Below are 19,012 nucleotides of genomic sequence, written 5' to 3'. Positions count from 1 at the left end.
CAGGAAGACCTAGACGGTAGCTCATGTCACAATAGAGCCCCAAGAACTCGGAGCCGGCGTCCCACCTCACCCTGGGACCTGGAGGGGGTCGGAGCTGGGAGGCCAGGCAGGCAGGAACAGCTGAGACCACAAGGGCCCTTCAGTTAAGAGGGATGGAGCCCAAACACCATCAGTGGCATCCAGATCAGCTGGAGGCCCTAGGGCCGGGCCTCCCGTAATACGGGGAAGAGGAAATTTTGTTCGGCCTTTGCCTGGGTGCTGGGGAACAAACGGAAGGCCCAAAGGATTTTCTCTCTGGTCAGCAAGCACTTCCTCCCCAAAGGAGCAAAGCCCAGATTATAAATAATTTCCTTTTTTATTCTCTGTACAAAACTTCTCAACCTATGAAAATAAAGTCTGCAAAAGGCTAAGTAACACTCGAGCCTCAGAGGCCGGGAGGCTGGTGCACCCCATCTACACTACGCACAGGCCTCCCCAGAGGGAAGGAGGCGCCCGGCGGCAAGGAAGGCCAAGCCGGCCCCTCGGCCCAGTGAAACGCACCCCTTTCCTCCCCCTGGACAGAGAGGGAAAGCCGCGGAGTGGCTGCCAGTGGGTGGAATGGGAGGCACCTGGCGGCCGCCAGGCCCCGGCAATCCCTCGGCCGGCCACCAGAGGCCAGCACCACCCTGGCGGCCGCTCGTCGACCCGGGGTGCGGGCTGGACGGCCCCGTCAACGCCGGGCCCCGCGTCTCCATACCCCCAGGGACCGGGCACTCCGCCGGCGAGCCGGGGGCCGGGGCTCCAGAGCTGCCCTCGGCCGTCGAGACTGAGACGGGGTCGCTGGGGCTGGGCCGCCCGCAGGGGTCTAGCTGGAGGTCACGGTGGTCCCGCCGCCCAGGCGCATGAGCATCTGCTGGCAGTCGTGCAGCAGCCGGCGGTCGCCGAGCTTCTCGAGCGTGCGCGCCGCCTCGGCCAGCATGCCCACGCGCTGCCCCGGCGCCGACAGGAAGCCGGGCGGCAGGTAGCAGGAGGCGAGCAGCAGGGCCTCGGCCTGCTCCCGCCGCGTGGGCCGCGGTTCCAGCTCCGCCGCCGCCGCGGCCGCCGCGCCTGCGCACGCGCACAGGGGCGCGTCAGGGGCGGGGTCGCGCCGGGGGCGGGGCTCGGGGCCCCGCCCCTCGCCCGGCCCCGCCCTCCTGAGACCCGGAGGCGCGTGCGGCCGCGGGCTCCGCCAAGGACCGTCCTCCGCGGTGGCCTTCGCAGGCGGGTCTCCCCATCAGGACGCCGCCGCCAAGCCCCCCGGTCCCGTCCGTCTCACGGCCACCCCCGCCCCTTCCCCTGCTCCACTCACACTCACACACACACACACTCACACTCACACTCACCCCCCGCGCCCCTCACCTCCTCTGCCGCAGGGGCCCGCCCTCCTCCTCAGACTGCGGTCCAGGAGCTGGTGCGTCCGCGCGGGGCTGGCCCCGGCCATCAGCCTGGCGGTGGCCTCATGGAGGAACACCTGGGCAGGAGGGGCCAGGGCAGGTTCGGGCCAGGCCGCCACGCCCTCCCCGCACCGCGCGTCCCCACGGGGGCCCAGGGCCACTCACCCTCCGCATGGCAGGCCGGAAGCTCTGCGCCAGGCGCCTCAGGCCACTCAGGTCCCTCTGGAAGCCGCGCAGCTCGAGCGCAGAGGCCTGGGCCCCGCTGCTCGAGCCCTGCGAGGCCTGGGAGGGTGGGGGCGGCTTCTGCCGCTGCCACAGGCTGGTGCGCGCCACAAGGAGCAGGTCACACAGGAGCAGCTGCATGGCCTGGGGGTGGTGGGCAGGGCAGGGCAGGGGTCAGGGGGCGTCGGCTCGGGGGAGGGAGGAGTGGGGGCCCTCGGTGCCAGGGGCCGGCTCCGGGCTGCACTGCCGAGGCACTGCACCCGCCTCACACGTGCAATGCAACAGCAATGCACCGCGGGGCCGCCCGCTCTCCAGGCCACCATGCCACCACCTGCCTCTGGAGCAGCCTTCCAAGAGGGCCCTGCCACACTGCTTGCCCCGCCCCTGCTCCTGGGGTGGGGACACTGAGACCAGAGGGGGCAGCCTCTCTCCCCTGGACCCAAGCCTCAGCCAGAAAGCAAGGCCCACTAGCCCCCCAGCTCTGTGCTGCTGGGCCGACCCCTGCAGTCTTCTGCAGCCCCAAGGGACCATCCAGGGAATGGAAAGGCCTCGACCCCCCCCCCCAGACCTGCCGGGCCCCCAGCCCCACCCCTCACCTTGTCAATGGAGCTGCCGGCTGGCGTGGCGGCCAGGCTGTCCTGCAGGTACCCACTGGCCTTCTCACACATGGCCAGGCTGGCTGAGCCAGACTCTGCCTTCCCGCGGCCCAGCAGGGCCCGGGCGGCCTTGAAGGAGTGCAGAGCTGCCCTGGGCAGGGGTCTCCTATGGGGGCCAAGGCAGAGGTATGATGGTCAGACCAGGCCTCTGGCCTCCCTGAGCCCCCCCTGCCCTGGTTCTCGCTTCTCGGGGTAGAAATGGTGGGGACCCCAACCACCCAGAACAGAGGTGGGGGGCGGAGGGCGGAGCCCGCGCTCACTCGGACTCCTGCAGGGCGCGGGGCAGGTGCTCCACCAGCGGGTACAGCCGCTCGGCCGCCTCCTCGTCCCGCCCCAGCCAGTGGGTCACCACAGCCGTCAGCGAGGCCCACCACTTGGCGACCGGGTCTGTGCCTGCAGGAAGCAGGGGACAGAGGGGTCTTTGAAACCCAGCCACACTGCACTCGAGGCGAGGAGTCACGGGGGTGGGGGGCCTGGGGGCTCACCGGCCGTGGCGGCTGTGCTGGAGGCAATGGAGAAGCTGCAGGCAGGAGCCCCGGCTGTGTCACAACAGCTGTTGAGCAGCTGCAGGAACCCGAGGGCCTCTGAGAATTCCCTGTGGCAGGAGAGGAGTGGCCATTGGGACAGGGGACAGGGGTCCTCACAGGGCCTGGCCTGTCCCACCTCCCCGCACAGCACAGCCTGGCTGCCTGGCTCCCAACTGCCGCCGCCCTCCTGCCAGGCTGCTGGGGCAGCTGAGCCCCGGACTCCCGGCCCGGATGTGGGCTCCACGGACAAGGCCCTCCCCAGGCTCCACCGTGGGGGGCTCTGGCCTGGTGAGGAGCACAGGGGCACTCACCTGTCCCCATCAGCTGATCCAGGGCCGGGGCTGGGCTGGGCCACGCAATGCAGGGCTTGCTCCAAGAGGTGTTCACGGAACAACTGAGTCACCTGGGCCAGGGGGTCCACTGCGGGGAGGAGAGGGCGAGGGGGGCGGTGGGTGAGGCCCCACCTCTCCCGTCCGCAGGCAGCGCCCCTGCACCTAGCCGCACCTAGGGCTCTGAGCCAGATGAAAGCTGGTGGCCAAGCACCCCGCCCCCGCCCCCGCCCCCAGCAGATGTCCTACCTGTTCGCATGCCCTCCCCTGACCCCTCGCTGCACATGGGGGTGGCCTGAGAGCACCTCCCAAATCAGCTACCGGCCCCCAAGCCCGTCCTTCTGTTTGGCTTTTGCTTTTTTTTTTTTTCCTCTTTAGGGCCGCATCCTCGGCATATGGAAGTTCCCAGGCCAGGGGTTGAATCGGAGCTACAGCTGCTGGCCGACACCACAGCCACAGCCACGCAGGATCTGAGCCGAATCTTCGACCTACACCACCGCTCACGGCAACACTGGATCCTTAACCCACTGGATGCTAGTCGGGTTCACTGACCACTGAGCCACAAAGGAAACTCCCCCGTCTCCCTGTTTGAGCCCCAACTGAGCCAGAGCCAGACGGGCCTCCCCCCAACCCCTGCAGCCCCCCAGCAACAACACATGGCGGGGCCCGGGCCGGGGTGAGCAGGGCAGCAGAGACGTGGGAAGCAGGGCCTGGGCAGGAAGGACGACGGAGGATGAGGCTGGGGTGAGGCGGAGGGGAGGCGACAGGCACAGGGTGAGAAGGCACCTGGGTTCCCAGCCACGCTGTACAAGCTGTCCCGGGGGGCACCGCACACGGCCCAGTCCCCATCCACGAAGAAACGGTGGCCCACAGGGTGGCAGAGCCACTGCATGGCAACAGGCACCGAGCCGCTTTGTGCCAGGCAGGCCTGGCGGGCGCTACTCAGGAAGAAGCGCTGTGGGGGGGTGGGCAGCCGTCATGCTGGACCCAGGCAGGGCCAGAGGCGCGCCCCCGCCCCACCCCACCGCCGCCCCACAACCAATGGCCCCTCCTGGGCAGCCCCGGCCCCGCCGGCCCACCGCCCACTCACGGTCAGAAAGTGCAAGGCCCGGGGGAGACTGGTCTTGACTCGCAGGGCAGCGGCCACATAGACCTCCGCCAGCACGGCCACGGACAGGGCATCACCCGCACACTCCGCCAGGTTCAGGGCACTCAGCGCCAGGTTGGCGGCATCGAGGTGCCCGCCTGGGTACTTCCCTGGAACACAGGAGGGCGTGAGGCTGGGTGGGGGGCAGGGGAGGGGGGCACCCTTGGGGCCTGGCCCCGCCCGCCTTACCCATGGTGTGCAGCTGGTGCAGCTTGTGGTAGACGAGGGCCGCGTCACAGGCGCTGGTGCGGGTGTCCGCCTCCAGGGCGCTGTCCCTCCGCAGGCCCCCGGCCCGGCCCGCCAGCCAGCGGCCCACCCAGAGACGCTGCAGCAGGTGGCGGATGAGGTTCCAGAGCAGGCTGCAGGCCAGGTCCAGGTGGGAGGTGGGCAGGGGCCGGCCCAGCGCCCGCAGGGCCAGCCACAGCTGCTGGGCAGCCTGGGCGAAGTCCCCCTGGGGACGAGGGGTCCAGGTGAGAAGGGTCGGTGCTAGAGAGTCAGTGGAGGGCTGCGGGGTGGACAGGAGTGGGAGGGCGGGGCGATGCCTGGTGGGCCCTGTGCCTTCCCTGCCCTGCCACCCCCACAGCCCGGGGTCCAGCCCCTCACCCGGGCCAGGTCCAGGTCGGCCTGCTTGCGATGCCTCCAGAAGCGCACAGCTGGATCCGAGTGGGGCCGCGTGACCGGCTCTCCATAGACAAAGAGAAGCGCCAAGAAGAGCAGCACCAGCAGCCCATTCGTCAGCCAGACCAGCGGGGGCAGCAGCCACAGGACCCAGCCAGGGCCATCTGAGGGCAGACAGAGCCTGAGGACACAGCTCCCAGGAAATCCAGAGCCCCAAGCCCAGATCCGCAGGAGCCTCCTTCCCACGGCCACGGCCGGCCTGCCTACCTCTGCCCTCAGCGCCCAGTACGCTGCGCCAGGGCCCGTGGTAGGCGCTGGTGGCATCGGAGGGGCCAGGGAGAGCCCAGCTGCCCATCAGTGAGGCCAAGGGGTTGCAGGAGAGACAGAGGAAGACGAGCACGCACAGGGCCAGGCGGGAGCGGTCCAGCATGCCCCGGCCGTGGGGGGCCGGCAGCTGCTCTGGCTTCATCTGGGGGGAAGACGGGGCAGGAGGGGTGAGGACGGGGCGGGAGTGGCCAGAAAGCTGGGCTGGGGCGGAGGGGTCAGTGCTCCGTGCGCCACCCTGGGGCCCCACAGGGCTCTGTCTGCGAAACGCGAGGCAGGACGTGCCCGGGCCTGAGCCAGCCCCGTGGCTCAGAGGACACTGCCAGATGACGGGGAGGGGCGACCTGCGGGGCCTGACCTGGCTGTCCTCAAAAACCGGGCTGTCGGGCTCTGAGTCACTGCCACTGCCACCGCTGCTGCTGCCCCTGCTGCCGAGGGACAAGGGGCTGCTCTGGGAGGGCGAGCCGGCGTCGGAGGGGGGCGGGCTAAGGGTGTCTACCACCTCCGGCTTCACACCCTCCATGGGCACGTCGGTGCGGCCTCCGCTGCTGCAGGACACCAGGTCCTTCAGAGACTCTGCAGGCCAGAAAGGAGCAGGGCTGGGCGGCAGCGCCACGCCCACCTCGCCCCAGATCTGAGCGGAGGGCCAGGCGAAGGCCAAGGAAGGGGTTAAGGGCCCTGGCAGGGCCAGAGCCTAAGGTGAGACCAGGGTGGGGACAGGGCTGCAGGCGGGGCCAGAGAGGCCAGGACTCACTGCTTTTGTGGGCAGCAGTCCGCAGACTCAGGTTCTCCTGCTTGAGCTTCTGGTTGCTCTGCTGAAGGAAGCGGATGTAGTCGATGGCCTTGCGCAAGACGGCGGATTTATTCAGCTGCAGGGGTAGGAGGGGGACAGCACAGGTGGCTGGTCAGGCCAGACAAGCGGGCACCTGAGCCAGAGGGAGCGGGGCTGCTCCGCAACACAGCGGCCTCAGGACCTTTGCACCTGCTATTCCTTCTGCACGGAAGGTTCCTGCCCTGGTAGAACCTACCTGCCAGGCTGGGCCTAAGGGTTGACAGCAGCGTCTGACTAACTGTCGTCACTGTCATCACCACCTTCATGCCTCGCTCCCGAGCCCCCTTCAGACCACGACACCGTCGTGAGGCCCCCCCGACCCCGATTCAGATGTGAAACTCCCACCATCCCTCTTCCTGCTTCGTTCTTTCTGGCACAGCACTCAGGCCATCTGTCCTCTTTGCTGGCGCCCCTGGCACGCTGCTAGGAGCACAGGTGCTTGACAGCGGGGTGCCTGTCTGTTCCTGCTGAGTCCCCAGCGCCTAGGAGAGCCCGCAGCACACGCGCCTCCATGAAGCTTAGCTCAACAGACGGAGCCCCTGGGCCCTGGCTGTCCAGGCTCAGCCCCACCCGCCTCTGCCTTCCAGGCGGCCCTCCCCAGGGCCGCCCTGCCAGGGCCTCTGCCCGCACCTTCGCCTCCGTGCCCACCACCAGGTCCTTGAGCTCGATGATCTTGTCATTGATGGAGGAGCGGTAGCGTTTCTCGATGGCATTGTGAGCCGTCCGCTTCTCACCACGGCTCTGGCCTGAGCTCAGGGCTTTGCCCCCAGCTGCCAGGCGGTTGATGGGCAGCTTGTCAGTGTCCACTACCAGAGGCACCGTCGCCAGGATGGTCCCGCCGCTCACCAGGGTCTGCGGGCCCAGGCACGGTTAGGGCAGGCAGGCATGCATGCAGACCCCATGCCCCCTGCCTGGCCCGAGCTGCCCACCTGCAAAGGTGCTGCCTGCACGGCTGTGCCAGGGGCCAGGGAGCCGATGCCCGCCGCCTTCACAGGGGTCCCCATGTCTGTTTTCATGGTCGTCAGGAGCAGGGAGTCCGCCTTGATGAAGTGGGGCTGCAGCAGGACCTAAGGAAGGCAGAGGGCTCAGCTGGGGGCTCAGGGGCTGGCCGGGACTGCCACCTCCCTGGTGCCTGGCCAGCCCCCTCACCGGGACCTGCTGGATCTGCGAGGTCACAGTGGTTGTTCCAGGGGACACCACGGGGGTGGCCGTGGCTGTCAACAGCTGCTGGGGGGCCGCACTTTGGACCTGGGTGTGCACGGAGACGGGCGGGACCCCGGGCAGAGAGGCCAGCGGCAGGCCAGGCAGCGTCTGTGAGGTGCTCCCTGGAGGGGTCGCTGCAGAGACAAAGGCTGGGGCTGTGGACACAGGCCGCCCTGACCCACCTTCAACCCGCCCCGTCCTGCCCCGTCCTCATCACCGTGTGACCCTGGATGAGTCACCACCCCTGTGGCCTCAGGCCTATCTGGACAGGCCCTGCCTGGGGCTCTGATGCAAGTGTGCTGGCTTCCCAGCCACGCATTTATCTGCGCAAGGGCAGCGCTGCTGCGGACACCAGGGGAGCAGGGGCAGTGCGCCGGCAACAGGAGCCCGGGTGCTGCTAGGGACGGGGGCGCCTCAAGCAGCAGAGCAGGGACCCTGTTCCCAAAGGCCACCAAGTGGGACCTCCAGTCAGACCACAGCAGCCCCCTGACCCTGTGCTCCGCTGCCCCCTCCCTCCACACGCCCCCTTACCTGAGGAGAAGCTTCCAGGAGGGCTGGGGTAGCCCAACACGGGGGCAGGGCTCAACTGCGGAGGGGCGGGGGCTGGAAGGCTCTGGGGCAGGAGAGCCCCAGACAGGGGCTGTGGGGTGGGGGGCTGCAGGATGGTCAGTGGCACTGGCTCCTCCTTGATGCCCGGCCCAGGCGAGAAGGCAGGCACCGACGGGTACATCTTCAGCGGGGTGGGTGCAGGCTGGGTTGGGGACACGGGGGGCGGTGGCGGCGTCCTGGCCCCCCCCAGGAAGCCTTCAAGCGGGGAGCTCATGGTGGAAGGAGGCGGCGTCGGGCTGCCTGGGGAGCTGGCATCAGGACTGGTGGGGTCCGTGCCTCCTGCAACGCCAGCGTAGGGCGCGTCGAACAGGCCGGGGAAGTCGCTGTCTTGGTTGTTGATGAGCTGAAGCATGTCTGAGGGGAGGAGAGGCGGCGTCACGGATCTGCGCGGCCCTCGTCCACACCGTGGTAACACGTGGGAGCGACGCCACCAAGACAGAAAGCCACACACGGGCGCCCATGCTCGAGGACACAGATGTGCCCTGGCCCCTGTGACATCTGGAGCTTTGCCTGGTGCATCAAACAGCCTTGCGACACTGGACGAGCCAGTGCCACGCAGGCTAGGCCCTCCGAGGCCTGGGCCCCGACTACCAGCTCCAGAGCTGCCTCCCCAACCCAGCCCTCTGGGGAGCCCCAGCCAGCCCCTGCCCCGCGTGCGCCAGCCAGTGCATCCCTGCGTGTTCTGGGCACAAGCCCAAGCCCCGTCTGCAGCCAGGCAGCCTCGGAACCGGCCATTTGGGCTTCGGCTTCCGCTCCACAGAAGCAGTCGCTTCTGGCTGTCTGTTCCCCTTCCTCCTCGTGCCGCCTGGGACACCCTCCCTCCCACAGCCCCAGCCCGGCCACGGGCCCTCTCCCCCAGAAGGCAAGTAGCAGCCCGGCTGGGTCAGCCCAGGGCCCTTTAACCCACTGGGGGAGCCACCCACTGGGTCGGAGTGCTCTGCAGGCCCATGAGCAAACTGTGGGAACCCCAAGTGTGATCCCCAGCCTGAGCTTCCAGCTCTGCCCACCACCGACGGGCGGTGGGGTGTGGGCCAGTGGCTTCTGCCCCTGGGCCTCGGTTTCCTCATGTGCACAACAGCAAGATGAAAGCCCTTGTGGCAGGGCAGCCAGAGGTTCCGCAGGCAGGCAGCCAGCGGCAGGAGAGGGGCCTCGACACTGCCTGACAGGTGCTCCGGCGGGAAAGTGACTGCGCAGGGGGCCTTGCGACACCTCCGGCAGAGCAGGGCAGGGGGGTGCCAGGCTGAGCCCTCCTGGGCCCTCGGAGACCCCTTAGCCTACTGGCACAGGCTGCTTCCACCGGCTGGAGCCCCTCGCCCAGGCTTCCTGAGCCCCTTCCACGGATGGGGAAACTGAGGCCCAGAAAGAACAAGCGCCCGAACCCAGGGCTCCACTGTCCGTCCGGCAAGCCCACCATACGCCCCCAAAGGGGGGCCCGAGCGGCCCTTCTCCCTGGGCGGCAGGGGATGTGGGAGAGCTGCCCTCTCGCTTCGGAGCTTGGGGTGGGGGTGACTGCGGAGGTGGGAAGGGCCCGCCAGGTCCCCGGAGAGCCGGGAGCGGGTGCTCCTCCCCTCAGGAGCGGGCTCTCACTCGGAGCTCCGGCCGCCCCCCTGCGCACGGGGGCACGGACCCCACGGCGGAGACGGAAGCTCTGCTATAAAGGGGTGGGGGTCCTCAAAAAATACCTTCGAACGTGCAGTCCATGGTTCCGCGGCCCGCGCCCGCCGCCCCTCGGGGCGTCCAGGCGGCTGGCCCGCCGGTCTCCGCGCGCGGACTCCACCGGCCGAGGGCCGCCGGCCCGCCGCGCTTTAAAGCAGCGAAAGCCCCGAGCGCCCGCCGCCGGCCACGCCCCTCGCCGGCCCCGCCCGGGCCCCGCCCCGCCGGCCGGCCCCGCCCCGGGGCCGCGGGCCGGGCATGGGGTGAGCGCGCGCGGCCAATCAGCGGCCGCGCCACCGCCTCCCGGGGCCCCGCCCCGGCCCCGCCCCACCCCCACCGCGCGGTTCGGGTTGCGCCCCGCGGGGCCGCAGAGGGCCGGGGTTACTCGCGGACGCCGGCCCTTAACCCGCCCCGCGCCGACGTCCGCAGGGTTACTGGCGGTCACGTCCCGCCATCTCCGAGAGTGCGGCCGAAGGGGCTGCGGGGGCTGAGAGGCGCGGGGCCGGGGGTGGGCCAGGGATGGCCCAGCCCTCCGCCGCGGGTCTCAACCGCGCTAAGTCGCAGTGCGCTCCGGGAAAATGGGACGAGCACGTTTCCCTGCATCGACGGGGACAAGTAATGGGTGCAGGCTCAAGTGAGGCGAAGGGCTGTCTGGCCGTGGGGGCGGGGACCTCCCCCTCACGGCAGCCCCAGCGTGAGTCCCCACCCCGTGGGCCGGGGCCGGGCCACTGCCTGGAGCCTGAGCGAGTGCGGAAGGGACAGCCCCACCGCAAGTGCACAGCCAGAGCTGACGCCCTCTGCAGAGGGGCCAGGGTCTGGGGTGGGGGTCCGGGAAGGCGAACCCACCCCCACACTCCCCAGCAGTCTCAGGGGGGAGCCTGACTCACTCGCTGTGGGGTGGGGCAGGCCTTGGGGCGGAGGGTGACAGGCTCGGGGTCGCTGGGGGGCCACCTGGGCCTCTCTCGGCTTCGAAGGTCAGAGCGCCACACACTCAGAGGGACAGAGCCTGGCCAGCAGCCCAGGCTGCCAGCTTGGGCTTTTGCGGCCAAACAGACCCCAGGGCTCAAGCCGGCCTCCAGCCACAGCTGGGCCCAGCCCTGCTCCCTCTCCTGGTCTCCCGCAGCCTTAGAGGGGCCGATGGAGCCGACGGTGGCAGGTGGGGGCCGGTGGCAGGTGGGGGCCGGAGAGCCCTGGCCGGATGCTCTCCCTCTCCAGGAGGCTGCCTCTCCCACACACACGCTCCCCCTTTGCCCGGCTCCTGCCGTGGCCACGGCCGTGCGGGAGGGTAACGAGGGCAGCAGAATTCTCCAGCACCTCCACTTCCCTCTCTCCTCTGCCAGGCCCTCACCCGAAAAGTCACACAAGACATTGCTGTTGGGAAGGCTCTGACCTCGCCTGACTGAGACCAGAAGACACGAGGTCTGAATTCAAACTCACGGCAGGTCCTGTCCTCACTGTGCTCCCGTGTGTGAGCCCAGGACCTGGCAGGTGGACCAGCAGGGCCGTGGCCGGCCGCCCCACCGGAGCCACCTTCCTCTGCCCTTCTCCGCACTCTTGTGCTTCCCATTTCTCACCTGGCCATGCCCTGCCCCAACGCATCCAGACCAAGGAGGCAGAAGGAGAGGCTCCCAGCGGCCCTGCCGCCACCTCCTGGGGCCCACCCCAGGCAGGCCGGGAGACACAACCTAAGCTAAGATGCAGTGAGGAACAGGCACCTGGTGGCATGCAGAGGGCCACCCCTGAACTCATGGCCCGACTGGACTTCCCACCCCCGTGACACACACACATAGAGCCAATTTCTGCAGCAGCCGGGTGCCAGGGCCAAGAGGGGCTGGACCTGCGCCCCAGCCCTCCCTTGCTGTGTAGTCCCAGGGGAGTCCCTCACCCCTGATCTCGGAGGAGGGGGTTCTGGGAGGCGAGAAAGGCGCCCAGGGCACACTGTTTAAGGAAGCTCCCCGCTGTCTCACCCCAGTTCCCGGGAGAAAGGCTGGCCAGGGTTCCCCCCAAGTGGGGCCCAACCTCCAGTGAGCCCAGGCTCAGCTGCCGGCAGGAGGGGCGGCCCGCGTGCCCTTAACGCAGGGAAGAGAGGCACAGGTGGGCCCGCCTGCCCCCCTCCTCACCTTCCCGCCCTCCCCAAGCCAGACCCTCCTTTTCCTCTCCTTCCTCCTCTCCTGCCCGGATTCCATCAGGACCCAACAGGAAACCTGAGCCCCCTCCCGCCCTCCCTGGCTCTACCTTCAAACCTCCCTCTAAAGGCCTGTTTATTCTGGGAGCGCCATGCTGCAAATCCTGGGAACACCCCACACCACGAGCCTGCACGAGTCCTGCTCTGACCATCACAGGAGCCCATGGCCCATCCAACCTGCATGAGACCCTGAACCCCAAACTGTGCTTACATGCCTCCTGGGACAGGGAGCTCACCACCTTCCCCACATGACCTGGTCCATGAAGCCCAGATCTGTTTCACTGACAATATCGACTGTCAATTCCGAAGCGTCTACTGCATGTCCAGCCTGTGCTGAGCCCTGGGGTACAGGGACACAGCCTGAAGACCTCCCTTGTGGGCCTTTTACGTTCTAGCAAAGGGACACCGACAGTCTGCAGATACATGGAAGAGTGGAGGCACAGGTGCTGCCGAGCACCGTGGGGAAACCGAGGCAGTCAGGGCAGGCCTCTCTGAAGAGGGGACATCTGAGTAGAGACAGCAAGTGCACAGGCCCTGAGGTGGGAGGAGGCCAGTGTGGCTTCCACCCGTGGCTGTCTGTCGCTAGGGCCAAGCACACCATTTCTCAGGGATCCGCAAGCGGGTCTCCACGTCCGCGGAGCTGTGAAGACATGTGAGGGAATGAAGCAGCCGCCCCTCTGCAGCTCTGCCCGCTGGAGGGAGGGCGCGGGCAGGGAAGGAAGCAGGGCTGCACCTGCTGGCCAGCCATCCCCGCAGTGCCTCCTCGAGCCCCCAAGGACCGGGTCGGCAGGTTCGCATGTCCTCAGCTGGTCATGTGGCAAGGGGCACAGGCTGCGCTTTGTGTGCGCAGGGCTGCCCAGGGGTACGAGTGCACCTGCTCTTCCTGGAACAGGATGGCCCCAGGCTGGCGCCCCGGACGCACCTGGGCAGGATGAGGGCACCAAGGCTCCGAGGGAGGCTGCAAGGCCCAGGTCCCTTAGCAATCAGGTGGAGGACCTGGGACTCGACCCAGGCCTGCCAGCCCCCCAGCCCACACCCCTCGGCCCCAACACCAGCACGGCTCTGCCCCAACTCGCGGCCACCACTCAGGCAAGCACAAAGCTCTAAGGCTCGGCCCCAGCACCTCCTCCTCTCGGAGGCCCTCCTAACCACCATGACAAGAGCCCCCCAGCGACCCCCCAATCCCTCAACACAGGGCTGAGCATAGGGGACCAGACCGCGGGCTGTGCGGACAGCCAGCACCATGCCCGACGGCATCGGCCAGCCACGTCCGTCGAGCCTCGCTTCCGCTGTCTGCTTTCAGAACGCTGCGGCACCGAAGGCCCCCGTGTGTCCACCCCCGCTGTCCCCTTTCCCAGGAAGGCCCTTCCCACTACCCTCTGTCCCCCTGCAAACGCCTGTTCCTCTCTCAGAACTTGCTCCCCTGTCACCTTCTCGCTTTCTTCCCTTTTGCCACTGTACACACCGGCCAAGGGACCCTGAACGTGGCCCTTAGACAAAACGCTGGCCAGCACCAGCTCCAGCGGCTTTCCTAGGTGTGGGCTCGGGGCACACACGCAAGCCGCTGCTGGCTGAAAAGCCACCTCCGGGCAGGGGCAGCGGGGAGCGGGGGGGGGGGGGGGGGGACTAGTGGTCCCCCTCCCGCCCGCAACACTCGGGGTTGAAATTCTCTATCGAAACTCTGCCTACTTCCCGCCTGGGGGCAGAGGCCCTGCAGCTGTTTGAAACCTGCAGCGGGTGTGTCGGTGCAAAGGCGGCAGCTGTTCCTGCAGCGCCGCAGGCTGCTCTCTGGGAAAGACAAACCCCTTTACAACTTTCCCTGCGAAGTGTCCCATTTCCTCCTCGCTTGGCCAGCGCTGAGTTTGGTCATTTAGCTTTATTTGGGTGGCTTTCCTCAGGCCCACAGCTGTGGGACGGGAACCTCACGCGTGCTTTAATTTACATCCCCCAGGGCAGCAACCCATCAACGAGGGCCACAGACTCGGAGCCACCTGCTGTGCTCAGACCCTCCATCAGCAGGTTCCTGGCCTGGGCCCGCCCCCTGCTGCGCCTCACCCCTCAGCTGCCACGCAGGCGGGCAGCGGAGACATCCCCTCCCCGGTGTATGCTGGGCGAGGAGGTGACCACGGCATTTGTAAGGCTCCCCCACCCCTGCCGATACAACCTCCTGTGTGGGGCCATGTGAGACGTGGGGCTCAGAGAGGAAAGTCCCCGGCAGGCCCTGGGTCAAAGGGCACTTCCACTGGACCCGTGGCTGGCAGGACACAAGGGCAGAGGCACTTCCTCTGGCAGGCACGGCCATTCCCACCTGGCTGCACTTATCAGCTGGGCGAAGTCCAGGTCCCAGGCCTCTGCCCGGTGGTGACCCTTGCCTGGGGCTGACCAGGGCACTCGGGATGTTTGTGTCCGGAGGTGACCATCGGGCAGGTGGTAGCTCCGAGCCGCCTGCCACCCTGGCGCGCTCCCTGCCGCTGCTCTCTGGCCCCTGGGAGGTGTGAGGGCTGCAGCCCCCGGGGCTCAAGGGCGGTCAATCTTGCGGCCGAGCCCCCAGCTTGTTCCCGGGAGCGGGCGGCAGTTCAGAGGGGGTGCTGCGTGGCCACACCGGGCCTTTTGCTGCCCTGGCTCAGGCAGGCCGGGTACCAAAGGCCAAGAAAGGGGATGTACGTGGTGGGAGAGGCCTCTTGCAGACTCTGGACATGGCAACGAGGAGTAGGCTGCACACCAGGGCAGAATGTGACCTGGGTGGGGCCTGGAGGGACAGGACATCACGGAGGGAACTTGTCTTGGGCAATGGGGAGCCACAGTGGTTAGGGATGCTGGGCTGTATGCAGGCGTGAGCTGTGGTTTCTCAGGAGGGCCTGTGCTTGGTGGGACCAGGGAGAGAAGCGGGCATGTGATACCATGGGGAGAGGCGTGGGGAGGGCCCCAGCGGCTGACTGGTGCCAGGGGAGAAGAGCAGGGGAGATGCCAGAAGGCTGCCCTCCCTCGGCAGATACCTGGGACGTGAAGACAGCGGCCACCCCTCTGCCAGGGCGGGCCCGCAGGAGATGTGAGGACCTGGGCATCACGCCTTCCCTGCGCTGAGAAGCTCGGGCGAGCTCTCATGAATTACCTAGCAGGGAGGTGAGGACGAGCACAGAGGCAGCAACAAGCCCAGTTCTCTCAGGATACTCCCACGCACCCCGGGGCCACAGCCACGGGGAGCCCAGAGCAAGAGCAAGAAAGGAGGCTGGGTGGAGTCAGAGCCCCCAGACGCCCGGTGCACTGCAGCCAGGCCAGTGCCTTCAGCACAGAGCTGGGACCCCTGATGAAAGTTCCACCCCAAGAACAGGACACAGGGTTTGGCCGAAGCAGACGCCTGGGCCGGGTGGGACCCGAGACCACAGGCTGGCTCCCTGATGCCGGCCCCCGGTCTCATGACTCAAAGACTCTGGGATGGGACAGAGAGGTGGCCATGTGACCTCTGACCCCTCCCAGGCCCCCAGCATACCCCCACTATGGAGCAGCCTCCCGGGTTCCCTGCTCTGTGGTGCACCCCTCTCAACCGCCCAGTGCCAACACACATAAACTTTTAGCAGCCTAGCAGTTAAAAGCGTGAGCCCGGAGCCCACAGCCTGGGTTTGAAGTATGGCTCTGCCAAGTTCTGGCTGTGTGACCTGGGGCAAATCACTTAACCTCTCTGTGCCTCCAGGCTACCTACTTGGGGCTGTTGGAGGACTCAGTGGTCAGCACAGCGCCCAGCACACAAGAAGTGGTCCGTGTTCCCTGCGCACGGTGTGATCGTCCGCCCCAAGAGCCGGGGGGGCCTTCGGGCACACCACCCGAGCCTGGCACTGTCCTGCCTCGCCCCAGCCCGACTCCCCACTGCCTTCGGGATGCAGACCAGCTCTCCATCCTAGACTCCAGGCCCGCCTGGTCCTCCTCTCAACCCTCATTCCTGGGGACCTGGAGACTCTCGGGTGCTGCCAGCTCTGCATTCCGCAAGGCTGCAGGAGGGCAGAAGTGGGGGCTTAGCTCTGTCCATTTTGCTAACCCCCGGGGCTGTAAGCAGGCTTGAGCTGTGGTTTCTCAGGCGGGCCCGTGCTTGGTGGGACCAAGGAGAGAAGCAGGCATGTGATACCCGGGGGGGCCACAGGCTCCAAGGACACGTGCATCCAGGTTGTGGGAGGTTTGAGTCCTGTGCTCTTGCCCTGTTTTCTCATCAACCGACAGCAAGGAAGCCAGCGTGGCCGAAACTGCCCAGCAACCATGGAGGCAACTCGCTAGGGCCTGGGACTGCGTGCTGCACAGCCAGGCAACAGCCTCCCAACTGTCCCTGCTGCGCCTTCTCTGCAGAACAACCAGAGCGGTGCTTCCACAGCTAAGTGAGCGGCGCAGCTGCCCCCTCCTCTCCTTGGCCGACCTCCCTCGGCCAACCTGCCTAGCCTCACCTCCCGGGCATCTCTAAGTCCTCGCCATGCTTGCCGGACGACATCCTTCCTGGCTGGTCCGGGATGACCCACAGGTCTCACCCCACCGATCCCCACGAAGCTGCTGCCCAGCCCCTGAGCTACCACAAGGTGTAACTAAACATCCACGTATGGGTTTCCCTGGGGATTTTTGTGCTCCCAAGAAAAGGGGGGCCCAGGTTTGTCTGTGAACCCCTGGTGCCTGGGACGGGGCCTGATATTCAGCGGAGGCTCGATAAATGCGTGCCCACGCCGGCTGCGAGAACCGGACGCGGGCGGGCAAGGGCGGGAGGACGCCTGCGCGCATGCGCGAGGGCTCCAGCGCCGAGCTGAACTCTCGGGCCGGAGGGAATGACCGAGAGTAACCTCCCGCTGACGTCACGGCTGAGCGGGGGCGGGGCCTCGGCGACGCCCGGATCCCAGGCTCCCGCCGAGGCCGCCTCTGGGCTGAGGCTTCACAGGTCGCGGGGCGCGGCCCGGGACGGCCGGAGGCGCACGTGCCCGGTGCCGGGCCTCCCAGGACCCGGCGCGGCCCGAGACTCCAGGGCGGGCGCGGGAGGGTCCGCGCGGACAGGACAGCGAGGCCGGCGGCGCTCGGCCCAGGGACGCGGAGCGCCCCGAGCGCCCCGCAAGGAGTCAGCGCCCCGGCCCCCGCTCCGCGCCCGCACCCCGCGCCCCCGGCGCCCGCATCCCCCGCCACCCAAGAGACAAAGGCGAACGCAGCCTGCGCGCCGCACTTGCGCGGAGCCCGGTGGGTCCCTGACGCACCTTCGATGTCGGTCAGCAGCGCCGCGTCCAGCTCGCATGGCTCGGCCAGCGCCTGCTCCAAGGCTGCCTCTGTGAAGGGCGGCTCGTCCATGGCGCAGTCGCCTCCTCCCGGCGGCCCGCCGGGACCGCCGCAGCCGCTCTGCGCGTTCGCGTCACGCCCTGGCCTCGGTGGGGCCCGGCGCCCGAGAAAAGTTCCTCGGAAACTGGGTTCCCCCGCGGCGGCTCTGCGGGCGGGGCGGGGCGGGGCCTGGACTTGCGGGGAGGCTCCGCCCCCAGCGGACGGGCCCGCCCCACCTGGGGAAAGCCGAGATCCCGGCCGCGTCTGTCCCGCACACCCGCCGCGCCGGCCCCTCCATCCAAGTGGGGTGCCGACTCCTGCGGGGCTGGGGCAGACCCCGGCCTCTCCAGCACCAAGCGAGGGGGCCGAGTGGAAGCCGCAGGACTGGGTCCCTCCCAGAGATCTCCGGACCTGGGGAGGGAGGGAGGTGACCCTACAAAACCCACATCCGTGGTCTGGCTCTTTAGAAGACAGACCACCCAAGTTCAAGCTCTAAGACCCGCTGTGCGGCCTCGGGGCCCGTTACGTCAGCACTGTGTGCCTCGGTTTCCTCAGCTGTGACCGCCTTGATGACACCTGCACAAGGTCACAGCCACTCAGGGCAGCAACAGGGCTGGGGCCTGGGGCTATCTGACCCCCATCTTGGTACCTGTCCCCAGGAGCAGTCGGGATGAGGAAGGGGCAGACTGCTTTAGACCCGGGCCACCTTGCCCTAGGTCATGACACGTGGAGGGCCAGGTCCGAGGAGGCAGCCCGGCTGGGGAGGGAGGTCCTGTGGGTTGGGGGCGGAGCTGGGCGGCGGGGGAGGCGGTCTGAGTAAGCCAGAACTAACATTCAGGTTCTGGAAGTGGGAAGGCTGCCTGTGCGAGAGGGCAGCCACGGAGACGACCCCCGCCTCGGGGGAGTGCAGCCATCCTGAGTCCTGCTTCGCTCAGACTGCACACCCTCCGAGGGGGTAAAAGGAGTGGAACACTTTGGACTGGAGGGGCGGGGTGCTCGGGCCACGAGAGGCCTTGGAGGTCCAAGTCCCGGGGGTTCAGCCTAGACACGCAGGGCTCTTTGTGCCCCTCCCAGAAGTAGCTGCTGTGGAAAATTACCCAGAACCGGGGTGGCCAGGGCCGGGATATCCAAACCACATCTGTCCCCCCAGTGGCCCTGCTCAAGGATCTCCCAGCATGGCACTCCAGATGAATTAATGCTGGGGAACGGGGGATCCCCCTTCTCGGCCCCCTGCATCCTGCCGCCCCTGGCCCCACCACCCCAAGTAGGAGCCAAGCACCCAGAAGTCTTGTGGATCTGGTGACTCTCCTGAAAATCTTTCCCCGTGCGAGTCAAGCCTAAAGAGCACCTACTTCAGAGTCAGGCAGCCGGTCCGGGTTTTCAGCTGCTTGCTGTGTGACCTGGAACCACTTACTTCACCTTTTTGAGTCTCTGTGAAAAGGGGTGTTGGAGTCATGGTCCCCATAGACCTGCCTCACTGGCTTTTAGCTGAATTTACCGCATATGTAAAGAGCAAGCGCAGTCAATAAGCGCGTATAAATGCAGGAGTTCGGGAGAGGGGGAGGCCAGGCCAACGGAGACTTGCAGCCTAGACCAGACCCGCCAGGTGCAGTGAAAGCCCCCGGCGGCGCACAGTCCTGGGAGCGGGTAGGGATGTGAGCAGCCAGAGACACACACTGGGCGGCACAGGCTGAGACCAGCGGGGACGGGGCTCCGGGGAGGGTGCGGAAAGCCGTGTGGGGGCCGCGCTCCCTCAGGGCACTTGCCCCTGGGTGGCCCCTCCCCCGGCCCCGCCCGGGAGCTCCGCGCTCGTGCCGCACCGCGCGCCCCGGGCCGGCGCTTCCGCGTTAACCCCTTCCTCCCCGGGGGGGGGGCCGCCAGCAGCCCCATTTCACAGGTGAGCAGAGCGAGGCCGCGGGGGTTGCGAGAGGCGGGCGCGCGGGGTCCGGGCGTCGGCCGGACGAGCCCCGCCCCGGCCCGCGGCGCAGCCAATGGGCGCGCGGCCCCGAGTGGGGTGACGC

General features: G+C 67.9%; 1 protein-coding gene across 2 annotated transcripts; it reads right to left on the bottom strand.

Moving 5' to 3' along the window:
- Window positions 50-17,034, bottom strand: SREBF1 (sterol regulatory element binding transcription factor 1). 2 transcript variants are annotated; one of them, XM_021066226.1, is made up of 19 exons: window positions 9,562-9,689; window positions 7,802-8,233; window positions 7,217-7,404; window positions 6,997-7,134; window positions 6,698-6,919; window positions 5,990-6,104; window positions 5,594-5,811; window positions 5,179-5,380; window positions 4,897-5,075; window positions 4,483-4,744; window positions 4,237-4,403; window positions 3,933-4,101; window positions 3,129-3,237; window positions 2,776-2,885; window positions 2,551-2,683; window positions 2,231-2,396; window positions 1,578-1,778; window positions 1,378-1,489; window positions 50-1,086 (listed from the first exon to the last, which is right to left on the bottom strand). In XM_021066226.1, the coding sequence occupies exons 1-19, from the start codon at window positions 9,578-9,580 to the stop codon at window positions 845-847; spliced, it is 3,384 nt and encodes a 1,127-aa protein (XP_020921885.1). In that variant the 5' UTR covers window positions 9,581-9,689; the 3' UTR covers window positions 50-844.

Source organism: Sus scrofa, chromosome 12 (assembly GCF_000003025.6).
Source record: "Sus scrofa isolate TJ Tabasco breed Duroc chromosome 12, Sscrofa11.1, whole genome shotgun sequence".
NCBI classification, from domain to species: Eukaryota; Metazoa; Chordata; class Mammalia; order Artiodactyla; family Suidae; genus Sus; species Sus scrofa.
The sequence above is the reverse complement of the archived record's forward strand: the minus strand, read 5'-3'. Positions and strand labels throughout refer to the sequence as shown.

What these genes read in the sequence shown, in the direction of transcription:
- SREBF1 (XM_021066226.1), bottom strand. An exon ending in TCCTGGAAGCTTCTCCTCAG is followed by an intron (nt 7,405 to 7,801) that starts GTAAGGGGGCGT and finishes TTGTCTCTGCAG; the next exon opens with CGACCCCTCCAGGGAGCACC. An exon ending in GGGCCTTGCACTTTCTGACC is followed by an intron (nt 4,102 to 4,236) that starts GTGAGTGGGCGG and finishes ACCCCCCCACAG; the next exon opens with CGCTTCTTCCTGAGTAGCGC.